The sequence below is a fragment of the Vulpes vulpes genome, chromosome 8, assembly GCF_048418805.1.
Source record: "Vulpes vulpes isolate BD-2025 chromosome 8, VulVul3, whole genome shotgun sequence".
NCBI classification, from domain to species: domain Eukaryota; kingdom Metazoa; phylum Chordata; class Mammalia; order Carnivora; family Canidae; genus Vulpes; species Vulpes vulpes.
This window is the reverse complement of record NC_132787.1, coordinates 44,332,623-44,344,250: the sequence shown is the minus strand read 5'-3', so window position 1 is coordinate 44,344,250 and position 11,628 is coordinate 44,332,623. Positions and strand designations below refer to the sequence as shown.

Genomic DNA, 11,628 nt, shown 5'->3' with positions numbered 1-11,628 from the left:
GAGACACCTCAAACACAAACATACATATCCTTCCCCCAAACCTATTAAGCCTGCACATGCACATGAACTCACACAAACACGCCTATAACTGCCTCACAAACACATAGCCCCACACACGTACACACATGCACACACGCAGAGATGTACATGACTTCCACACAAATGCACACGAACACATGCAAACACACACACAGATCACCCACAAGTTCACACACGCACACACAGGTGTAAGCCCATATTCCCAAGCTTACTTGCTGCTTTGGCTCTGCTGGACTCTGTCCTCCTGGCCAACGTGTTTCTCAGGCCTCCAAAGAGAGACCAAGAGAAGTGAAACCTGCCCTGACAGGAAGTGAAAACAGGATGGTGAGCTTTTCTGGTGCCTCTGACACAGCTGTTGGGGGCACTCAGCAAACAGTGCGCAGTTTTTGGAGCTGCTCTGAGGTAACGGGGGTCCCCTGGGGTGGGGGTCTAGCCATGGGGTAGCTGGGACGCCAGGCCCCTGGGCTTTGCTTACCTGGTGGCAGCCCTCCCTGCCCCCGCCCGCAGCAGCCAGTCCCTTCTAGGGAGGAAGAACGGAGCCTGGCTGCAGGGCAGGCTGTTGAAAACGGCTGTGGGCCGCAGGACGTTCTCTCAGAGTCACAGATGCACACGGTCTGTTTCCTTGTTCTTACCCTGGGAACAAATGATCGAGTTTTCATGCACCATCTTTTAAAAGTAAAAGGAAATTAATGAGAGAGATGGAGTAAGTATGGTGGTAATTGGCATAGGGATTGTTTTCCTGGTGCTCAGCCAGCTGGGCTGGACCTGTCAGGCAGGGAAAAGCCCCTCGATCCTGGGCCACACAACTACTTCTGGGGTCTGTGGAGAGGACAGAGGTGGAGATGGTAGAGCACAGTGGCGTCTGCTCTGTGTAGTAAAAAGGGAGGGGGAAAAATAATAATAAAAAAAAAAATAAAAAGGGAGGGCAAGGGGACCGGGGCCATTGTTTGCAGGATACAGCATGGGGTGGACAGGATGCTGACATAAATGTCGCTCTCCTCTTGCCGTTGCAAACACTGTAGTCCAAAGAGAGATTTGAAGCCTTCGTGAAGTTGCAGTGTTCTTCAGGAGTCCAACTCTCTGATTAGAAGAGCACAGCCCCTACCACAGCTGTGGTACCAGAGCAAATAGTATCCAGTTCCTTCTGAAAACTCCCTCTTGGGAGTTTGATGGGCCTTACTTAGGATAATTGAATGTTGGCCTTGGAAAGAATCTGTAATGTATTTCAATGATTAGCAAGCTTTTCATCTTTTTCATATCCCTGCAGCTCTATTTATTTAATATCTTTCTTTCTTTTTTTTTTTTTTGAAAAAAAGATTTTATTTATTTATTCATCAGAGAGAGAGAGCATGCACAAGCAAGGGAAGTGTCAGGCAGAGGGAGAGGGAGAAGCAGGCTTCCTGCTGAGGATCATGACAGGAGCTGAAGGCAGACACTTAACTGACTAAGCCACCAGGCACCCCTACTTAATATCTTTCTTTAAATGAACTTGTTTTTAAATTTTTTTATTCATCCTAAACAGTGATATCTTGTATTACTGATGATACATGTGTCACACTTTGAGGGCCACTGATTTAGTGGAATTCACCTTTCCACAGGTGAGAAAACTGAGACCTCTAGACATTAAGCAGTTTGCCCAAGGTCTCACAGTTAAAGACATACTAATTTGGGACTGATCCTGAGGTCTTCCAATTTATAGCTTTGATTCTTTCCAGGATACTGTATTATATTTTCAAGTATGCAGAAATAATTCCTTTAAAAAAATTTTATTTAAGTAATCTCTACACCCAGCATGGGGCTCAAACTCACAACCCCAAGATCGAGTCGCATGCTCCTCTGACTAAGTCATCCAGGCACCCCATAATTCTTAAATGAAATTCAAATAAATGACCCAGGTAAAGTCCTAACACAGAGCCAGGCATGAGGAGACCCTATACAAGCAAATTTCTTTCCTTCTGTCTTAAATCCTTGCTCTTGCCAACCTGGACTAACTGCTTTCTAGAAGCTATTAGCATTGCTTAGAGTTAATGTCCTGAAATATCAAGATAATATTATCTTGGTGTGGCCATTGAGCAATTGGACTATGCTAGGAGCTAAACAAACCTCATCAACCCAGAGTTGCAGGTCTTCCATTCTGGCCCAGTTTCTTGTATTATTTGTTTACTTTTTCTTCTATTTTTTTCTTTTTCCTTCTGATATGTCTATTATTTGGGTATTGGACTTCCTGAGCCAATAATCATCTCATTTGTTTCTCTCTTATTTTGTCCAAATTTCTAAAAGATTATCTTCAATTCCATCTTGTAATATTGCTAGTAAATTTTTTAAATATCAGCTTTTGTATTTTTAAAACTTTTTTTAAAGATTTTATTTATTTATTCATGAGAGACACAGAGAGAGAGGCTGAGACACAGGCAGAGGGAGAAGCAGGCTCCCTGTAGGGAGCCCGATGTGGTACTTGATCCCAGGACCCCAGGATCACGCCCTGAGCCAAAGGCAGATGCTCAACCACTGAGCCACCCAGGCATCCCAGGAAGAGAGAATCTTAGGCAGATTGCATGGTGAGCACAGAGCCCAACTGGAGCCAAAACCAAGAGTTAGACATTCAACTGACTATGCCACCCAGGCACCCTTCAGAACTTTTGTATTTTCAATTTCTAAAAGCTCTTTCTCATTCCATTATTTTTAAATTTTTTTTAATTTTTAAATTTTATTTATTTATTTATTTATTTTAGAAAATCAGTTTTTTTTTTTTAAGATTTTATTTATTTATTTATTCATGAAAGACACACACACACAGAGAGAGGCAGAGACACAGGCAGAAGGAGAAGCAGGCTCCACGCAGGGAGCCCGACATGGAACTTGATCCCGGGACTCCAGGATCATGCCGTGGGCCAAAGGCAGGCGCCAAACTGCTGAGCCACCCAGGGTTTCCCCAATTTTTAAATTTAAAAAACATGTTTATATAATCTCTACAACCAATGCAGAACTTGAACCGACAACCCCAAGACCAAGAGTTGCATGCTCCACTCACTGAACCAGCCAGCTATAATATAAAAAATTATAGGGGTGCCTGGGTCGCTCAGTTGGTTGGGAGTCTGCCTTCTGCTAAGGTCATGACCTCAGGGTCCTGGGAAAGGTCCATGTTGGCCTTCCTGCTCAGCGGGGAACTGCTTCTCCCTTTCCCTCTGCTCCTTCCCCCTACTCATGAGTGCTCTCTCTCCCAAATAAATAAATAAAATATGGTAATCTGAGAACAGAGTAGGAGAAGGAAAATCAGAGTTGGACATTGAAATTGTAGATTTTCAGTGACCATTCTTTAGATATGTTGTTTCCAAGTCTGTGCAATTTCCTCTTCCAGGCATCCCAATGTCTGTGGGTGGCCCATCAGGGCAGCCAGCCCTGCTCTCTCTGCTTCTGATGGTGGCAACATCTGTTTTCTGCTCAACCATGTCCATAGATGAAGCACGAACCCAGCTATTGATGCGAGAGAGGATGATGCAGCTGGGGGGGCAGTTGGTGCTGACCCAACAGGAAGAGCTGGCCAACGAGAGGCTCATGGCCCTCAAGAAGGCTGAGGTGGCACAGGCCATGAAGACTCACCTGTTCCCCCCAAGCATGCACTTTTTCCAGGCCAAGAATCTCATTGAGAAAAGTGAGGTGTTTAACATCCTGAAGAAGATGCCAAAAGGTGGAGTTTTGGAGAGGGTGGTGTGGGGTGCTGGGAAGATAGGGGGGGCTAAACTGGCAGCCAGCGTTGTTATTGTTCTAAATGGAGTAGTGAGGAGCATGTGGCTGCCTCAGTCCGCAGAGCGTGGGACTCTTGATCTTGGGGTCATGAGTTCAAGCACCATGTTGCATGTGGGGCCTACATAAAAAATAATAATAATAATAATAAAACTAAAAATAAGTGAACGGAGCAGCGAGAACCCGACTTGGCTACTCTGCATCTTTGTTCTTGCTTGGCAAGCTAGAGAGGAGGTGGTCCAGGGTGGCTGCTGGTTTATCCTGGAAACCCAAAGCCCTGCTTCCAAGGGGACTCTGCCTCAGAGACGGTAGGGTGTGGGTGCTGGGCATTACTGTCTTCACAGACAAAGCTGATGTGTACCCCTAAGGGAGTACTGGAGCCCATAGGACCTATTCTCCTTTCATGTCTTTTCTTGCATCTGACTCTTCTACCATTTTGGGGGGCTCAGGTACCAAACAGGGTATGGTATGAACGAGCATCCTAGATAAACACATTTCTAGTAGGGTTTGTCTATAGTATATGTACATTTCTATGAATAGTAAAATAATTACAATCCTGCACACACAAATAACAGTTTGCAGGGACGCCTGCAAATGTGGCTTAGTTGGTAATGTCTGCCTTGGGTTCAGGTCATGATCTCAGGGTCCTGGGGTGGAGCCCAGCATTAGGCTTCCTGCTCAGTGAGGAGTCTGCTTCTCCCTTCTGCTCTTCCCCCTGGCTTGTGCCCCCTCTCAAATAAATAAATAAAATCTTAAAAACCAAAACAAACACAAATAGTAGTTTGCAGCTTATAAGGACTTTTTTTTTTAAGATTTATTTATTTTAAAATATTTTTTTTAATTTTTATTTATTTATGATAGTCAGAGAGAGAGAGAGAGAGAGGCAGAGACATAGGCAGAGGGAGAAGCAGGCTCCATGCACCGGGAGCCTGATGTGGGATTCGATCCCGGGTCTCCAGGATCGCGCCCTGGGCCAAAGGCAAGCGCCAAACCACTGCGCCACCCAGGGATCCCAGATTTATTTATTTTAGAGAGAGAGAGAGAATGTGAGTGTAGTAAATAGAGGGGCGGACAGTGGAAGAGAATCCCAAGCAGACTCCCCACTGAGCACAGAGCCCATATGTGGGGCTCCATCTCAGGACCTCATGAGATCACAACCTAAGCTAAAACCAAGAGTTGGACACTTAACAAATAAGCCACCTGAGTGCCCCAAGGACTTTTCTATACCTCTTTATTTTAATGCTATAAATAAGTAGAGATTTAGAAAAGAAACACAAATTGGTGAAATAATATCCCCACTTGATGGAGAACATAAGGTTTAGTGAGGGTGACATGCCAAAGCTCACACAGCTGGGACCCCTAAGTGGCCAGTGTCAAGGTCAGGTGCTAAGACAGAGCAAGAAGAGCAGAGGGACAGTGGATAGTGTGCCTTGAGGAGTTCTGCAGTCAAAATTGGTGTCAGGTCTGAAAGAAGCATGGGGCATCAGTGGGAATCCTGACGGCCGGAAGCTGCCTAGATGAGACCAGAAGCAGGGAATGCAAAGCCGGTATGTGGGGCACTGGGGAGCAGGCTGAGAGGATCTGGACCAGGTCGAGGGAAGGGCTGAGGCTCCTTCCTGTTACATCCCTTTATGGGGATGTTGGGTGGTGAGAAGGAGCCCAGCTTGAACCCCAGTCTAATGATTCCAAGCCTGATGCTCCCCCACCTCATCAGGTTGTCTCTCTTGAATGAGGTCTAGTGAGGGAAGCTCCCTTCCTAAAGTGGAGCAGAAAAGGCTGTAGCCATCCCAGGGAGACAAAGGTATCTCTAGGCTTAGAAGCTCCTTGCACTGGAGTGAGAAGGTGCATTATGAATGTTTCCAAGGAACTCCACCAGACAGACATCCTGTGCTTCTCACTGCTTGCCCATCTATACTGTCCTCAGGAGCCCTAGGCCCTGGAATCTGGACTTCACCTCTTTTGCCTCATCCCCACCCCTGACTTTCTTCCCTTTCCAGGGGCTGCCTTACACATCCATGACTTCAGCATCCTGAGCATGAACTGGCTGGTGAAAAATGTCACTTACAGGCCCCACTGCCATTTCTGTATCACCCCAAGGGGGGCGCTGAAGTTCAAATTTGCTTATCCAGCACCCCCAACCCCTATGCCAGCAGAGTGCTCAGAGTGGGTTTTGCTGGAGAAATATCGAAAGGAGCTGCAGAATGTCACTGAGTTTGACAACAGGTGAGTGTGGTTCAGAAAGAATAAATCATGTGCTCATTATAGGTAGTGGATGGAAGCGTGTGCGTCTTCCTTGCTACAGACCCATAGATGCAAATCTGATGTTTTCTTTAAACTTTACAGGATACTTTTTTTTTTTAAAGATTTTTATTTATTCATGAGAGACACACACAGAGAGAGACGCAGAGACACAGGCAGAGGGAGAAGCAGGCTCCATGCAGGGAGTCTGACGTGGGACTCGATCCCAGGTCTCCAGGATCAGGCCCTGGGCTGAAGGTGGCGCTAAACCACTGAGCCACCTGCTGCCCTTTACAGGCTACATTGCTTCATAAAAGCATTCAAATAGTAAGTTCCTGGCTCATTTAAATCCAATTTGATCTGCAAGAGGTATTAACAGTACTACTATTGTTGCATGAAATGAGATTTGTCCAGATGCTTAATACCAGAAAGATGAAAAGTTCCCAGCTCCTGGAATAATGACAGTGCATTGGTGGGTGAAACACCTTGAAATCATGATAGAGTGACTTCCTAACACACTTGTAGAGTAATATTATAAGTAATACACTATTTTAATCACAGAACCATCTACGGAGTGCCTTCACAAGGTTACTTCCCTTTATGAATAAGAAACGTGAAGCTCTGTACATGGCTAATCGGGGCAAGGCCTGGGTCCTGTGGTGCCCCGTCCAGAGTTATTTCCATCCTGCCTACTGTATTAGCCTGCTGGGGCTGCCATCACAGCATTCTACAGATCGGGTGGCTTAAACAATAGAAATTGATTTGCTCACTGGTCTGGAAGCTAAAAATCCAAGATGAAGACACTGGCAAGCTTGGTCTCTCCCGAGGCCTCTGTCCTTGACTTGCAGACTGTGTCCTCCCATAGCCTTCGTGTGTGTGCACTCCTGGTGTCCCTGACACCAGTCCCATTCTGTGTGGGCCCCACCCTTATGACCTCATTTAACCTTAATTACCACCAGAAAGGACTTTTCTTCAAATACGGTCCCATTGAGGGTGAAGATTTCAATGTATGGATTTTTTTTTTTATTTTCTTTTTTTAAGATTTTATTTATTTATTCATGAGAGAGATAGAGAAAGAAAGAGAGGCAGAGAGACAGACAGAGGGAGAAGCAGGCTCCATGCAGGGAGCCTGACGTGGGACTCAATCCCTGGTCTCCAGGATCACACCCTGGGCCAAAGGTAGGTGCTCAACTGCTGAGCCACCCAGGCATCCCATCAATGTATGGATTTTAGGGGGATACAATTCAGTGCATAACACCCCCTAAAGAGAACTTGGTCCGACAGTGGGGACGAGCTGGCTAAGCATGTGGAGAGGGGCAGGAGAGCCTGGTCGGTGGGAGCATCCCGCCTTGAGCTGGGTCCTGAGAGGCACACGGTGGATCTCAGGGAGGGGGCCCCCATCAGAGAGCTCTGTGCTTCCCCTGGCCTCTCATCACTGCTCCTACAAGGCATTTGGGTTTGCTTCTGGCAGGAGAGGCAAGGTGGGCAGGAATCCTGCAGGTACCTGAAGGCTGTGGCTTGAAACACACTTCCTCAATTTTTCCCTTTGTGTCCTGGACAGACTGCTGAAGAATTTCACTCTGATGACTGAGAACCCTGAGGTGGCTTACGCAAACCAAGCTATTGTCTGGTCCAAGTTTCAAAGCATCTTCTTCACAATTTCTGGCCTTGTCTACTATGCGCCAGTGTTTAGAGACTACGTCTTCCAGGCCCTGGAGGAGTTCTACCAGGACAATGTGCTCTACCTGGAGCTCAGAGCCATGCTGTTCCCGGTGAGTCCACCCCTCTCCTCTGCTCTGGCTTGACTTTCAGATCTTACCCTGTAGGTCTTCACTGGCTCCCCATCCTACTGCTATAGGATTGGATGCTGGTTTTATCCTGAATGGGAAATGTGTCTTTCCAGGGCCCCCATGAGCAAGGAAACCTTGCTCTGTATTGTCTGGCCCCTATGATACCGTGAACATCCCCCCCACTGCCCTTTACCCCCTTCTCTCATGACCCCTACTTCTTACCTTCTCCCAGATACACATTATTGCCTGCTGGCTGCTTGGGGTTCCCTGGCCTTGAACTCTGAGCAGTGTCTCATGTCTGGACCTTCCTTGACCTGTCTCCTTTCATAACAAAATTTAGTTTCGGGGATCCCTGGGTGGCTCAGCCTGCCTTCGCCCTAGGGCATGATCCTGGAGACCTGGGATCGAGTCCCATGTCGGGCTCCCTGAGAGGAACCTGCTTCTCCCTCTGCTTGTCTCTCTCTCTCTCTCTCATGAATAAATAAATAAAATCTTTAAAAAAAAATTTAGTTTCCCAGAGTCCCTCAGGACTATGCTCTTGGTCCTGGGACAGCTGATGGGTTTGGCAAATGGATCACCCTGGTAGCACTGGGGAGAATGGACTGCAATGAGAAGGTTGCCCAGTGAGAGAGGTGGGGACGGAGGCTGGGAGAGCAGGGGAATAGCAGGTGTGAGATGACAAAGCTAGGAGACAGAAGCAACGAGGAGATGTGCAGTGTGCTGGAGGAGGACTCCAGAGGTCTTACTGACCAACCATGTGGGGGTGAAGACTTTGGATGGCATTTGGCTTGAGTTGATTGACTTGAGTTGACTTGAGTTGGGTAGTGACCTTGATGGAGATAGGGGATGTAAGAAGAGGAGCAGGATGGGAAGGAGAATAGAAAGTTTGGTTTTGAACCTGTAGAGTTGGAGGTGTCTAGGAGACAACCCTATGAAGATGTCGAGGAAGTGGCTGCATACATGACTTTGGAACCCGCAGGAGAGTTCTAGCCTGGAAACAGATGTTTGACATTTGTCTGCGGAAAGGTAATCCCTAAAACTGTCAGAGGGAGGAGGTTCCCACCAAAGCCATCAGTTGAAAAGAGGAGCAGGCCAAGAAGGGGACCCTGCAAACAGAAATAAGATGGAAAGTTCATGAAGCAGGCTGAGAAGGAGTGTTATCAAAGCAGGAGAGAACTAAGATGGCCTCCACTTTAGAGGATGCCTTGTTAGGAGAGCAGCCCAGGTGATCAGATGTTCCTGGTCCATTCCTTTGGGATATCTGTTGGACAGAACTTCCCTAAGGACTATTTGTGGGAGGGATTTGGGTGCTGTGGGAGTCGGCAGGATTTCTGAATGTTTCATTTGGTGGGTTCACAGAGAGTTTGAGCTGCTTGAAGATTTTAAGTGGCTTGCAGTACGTGACCTTTATGTAGAGCTCTCCCGGATATTGTATCCTAACTAGTCTGCTCATTCATTGAAATATTTATTGAGCATACCAACGCCTTGGTGACTGACCTTTAAGTTTGTGGTAAGGTCTACAGGCTGGCATTATTTTGGCTTTGTTACCATATTCCATGGTCTTTACAGGCTCAGAAATTTTATTGTTTGTACACTCAGAAGTGATAGTGCTCCAGAGGACTGAAACACATTGACCAAATTCATAAGAGACAGAAGTATAAACAAGAAAGTCAGAATGCTGGTTTCCAGAGAAAACTATCAATTAGACCAGACACTTAAGCATCTTGATTGGGAAGTTCTCCTGAGAGAACTTCAAGATTTGAAGGCAAATCTTAGACTTTCCTGAAGCCAGGTTATAGCCAGAAGGATGTTGGTGAGCCAGAGACCAATAATAAGCCTGTCACTAAGCTCTGAGAATCTAAGGGGGTCCATAACAGTGTTCTTAATCTTTGGAAAATCTGATGAAAATTATTATCCTTTTCCCAGGGTGGGTAAAGTGCTAGAATAAATTGACTTTATTGAAAACAGTGTTTCCACATGTATCCATTACTTATCTATGAAACATAGCAATGTACAGAGATTCTGATATTTGTGCATTCTAAAAAATTTTTAAAAAATATTTTATTCATTTATTCATGAGAGAAACAGAGAGAGAGAGAGAGAGAAATTGAGAGAGTGCAATCAAGTGGAGCAGCAGAGGGAGGGGGGAAGCAGACTCTCCACTGCTCCGGGAGCCTAATGTGGGGCTCCATTCAGGACCCTGGGACCATGACTTGAGCTGAAGGCAGATGCCCAACCGACTGAGCCTCCCAGGCACTCCCCAAATTTTTAATTTTTTTTTTTTTTTTTTTTTTAGATTTTATTTATTCATGAGAGACAGACAGAGAGAGGCAGAGACACAGGCAGAGGGAGAAGCAGGCTCCATACAGGGAGCCCAATGTGGGACTCAATCTCAGGACTCCAGGATCATGCCCTGAGCCGAAGGCGGGTGCTCAACCACTGAGCCACCCAGGTGTCCCAATTTTTAAATTCTTGTTGGGATCCCTGAACTGATTTTATTACCCCCAGTTTGATCTAAAGTGTTCAAGGACCCTGTAATGAAGGATACACCTATCCCAAGAACCAGTAATTCCAGTTTGTGGATCAGGGCTCCCCTTTCCTTCATAAAGCTTCCTCCAGGCCAATTCTCAGGACTGACCCACCTTTCCCCTTAGATATGTTAATCCCCACCTGATGTTAGTTTAAGGCCTGGCCCTGGGGGTTCCTGAAGAGGTGGCTCCCAGATAAGGGTGCCCATCTGCCCTGGGGTCTGACGTTTGTGTGGTTGTGAAAGCTCTGAGTATAGTTCCCGGGAAGTGGGAGTGAGGGTGACCTTTGTGCCCACCGTAGAGCTTTCAGCAGTTTTGTGAGCAGAATAAATAAGACCTGGACACAAACTATCCTTTTACAGGAAGAGAGGGTCCCTCCACCTATTAAGAGAAGACTTTCAAAGAGATGAGCTGGCAGTGGGCCTGGCCTATGTGAGGTATAAAAAATTTCACTTCCCAGAACAATTTATTCCCCTGTTTCAGCCTGTTTATTCTCCAAGTCTGGGCTCCAGCCCCTCTAAGTCTGTCCTCCTCTCTTGGTCCCACAGAAGCTGGTTTGCACGTCAGACAACCCCTCCCTAACCCCTCCCCCTCCCCCGCCCGAGTGCACGTCTCTCGTCTTTGTCTCCTGGTGATGCAGATTTCCAGCACCAGGCATTTGTTGCCTCCTTATTTTTGTCAGGTCGTGAGGTATTTCAGACGGACACGACACCTTACGTTGCCAAGGGGCACCAATAGTGATAATCATGCTTGGTGGTGGCGGCCCTCAAACTTGGCTGCTGTATGAATGATCTGGAGGTGCTCTTTAAAATCCAGGTTTAAACCCCCACCTCCCAGAATTCTCGTTCTGTGCTCTTGGGGAGGGCCAGGGAGCCGCAAAATCAAGTCGCTTTCCCCGCTCCTCTCACTGATTCTGATGCAGATGGTCGGACCCAGACCGCGCTGGCAGCAAGGGCCGGCTTCGCCTCGACCTCTGCAAAGCCCTCGGCTGCTGAGCGAGCGTGCGCCGGGCAGGCCCGAAGCCGAGGCGTAGAAGGGCCCGGGGGCTCCGTCAAGGTCACACTGGTGGTAAGGAGCGATGCCCGGAGGCCAGGTTGCTGGACTTTACGGGCATTGAGGCAGCCATGCCCCACCTCCGGAGGAGCTCCCCGGAGGGGGCTTCGGCCTTCGAGGCTCCTCCCTGTCTAGGGGCACAGAGCCCCTGGGATCGGCCGCTCGCCCGGGCTGAGGGCTCGCTTCCTGGCGGGCCTTCCCCGCGGGAGGTAGCCCCTCCGCGGTGGCCGGGCCTG

General features: G+C 47.5%; 1 protein-coding gene across 3 annotated transcripts in view; it reads left to right on the top strand.

The window, feature by feature from the left end:
• The first annotated feature begins 309 nt into the window (after window positions 1–309).
• Window positions 310–11,628, top strand: part of ADA2 (adenosine deaminase 2) — a 32,648-nt gene continuing 21,329 nt past the window's right edge. For all 3 annotated transcript variants that reach the window (XM_072766368.1, XM_072766369.1, XM_025995500.2), the window contains exons 1-4: window positions 310–441; window positions 3,398–3,727; window positions 5,781–6,006; window positions 7,583–7,793. In XM_072766368.1, the coding sequence (XP_072622469.1) occupies window positions 3,406–3,727; window positions 5,781–6,006; window positions 7,583–7,793 (759 nt within the window). In that variant the 5' untranslated portion in view covers window positions 310–441; window positions 3,398–3,405. The remainder of the gene's footprint in view (window positions 442–3,397; window positions 3,728–5,780; window positions 6,007–7,582; window positions 7,794–11,628) is intronic.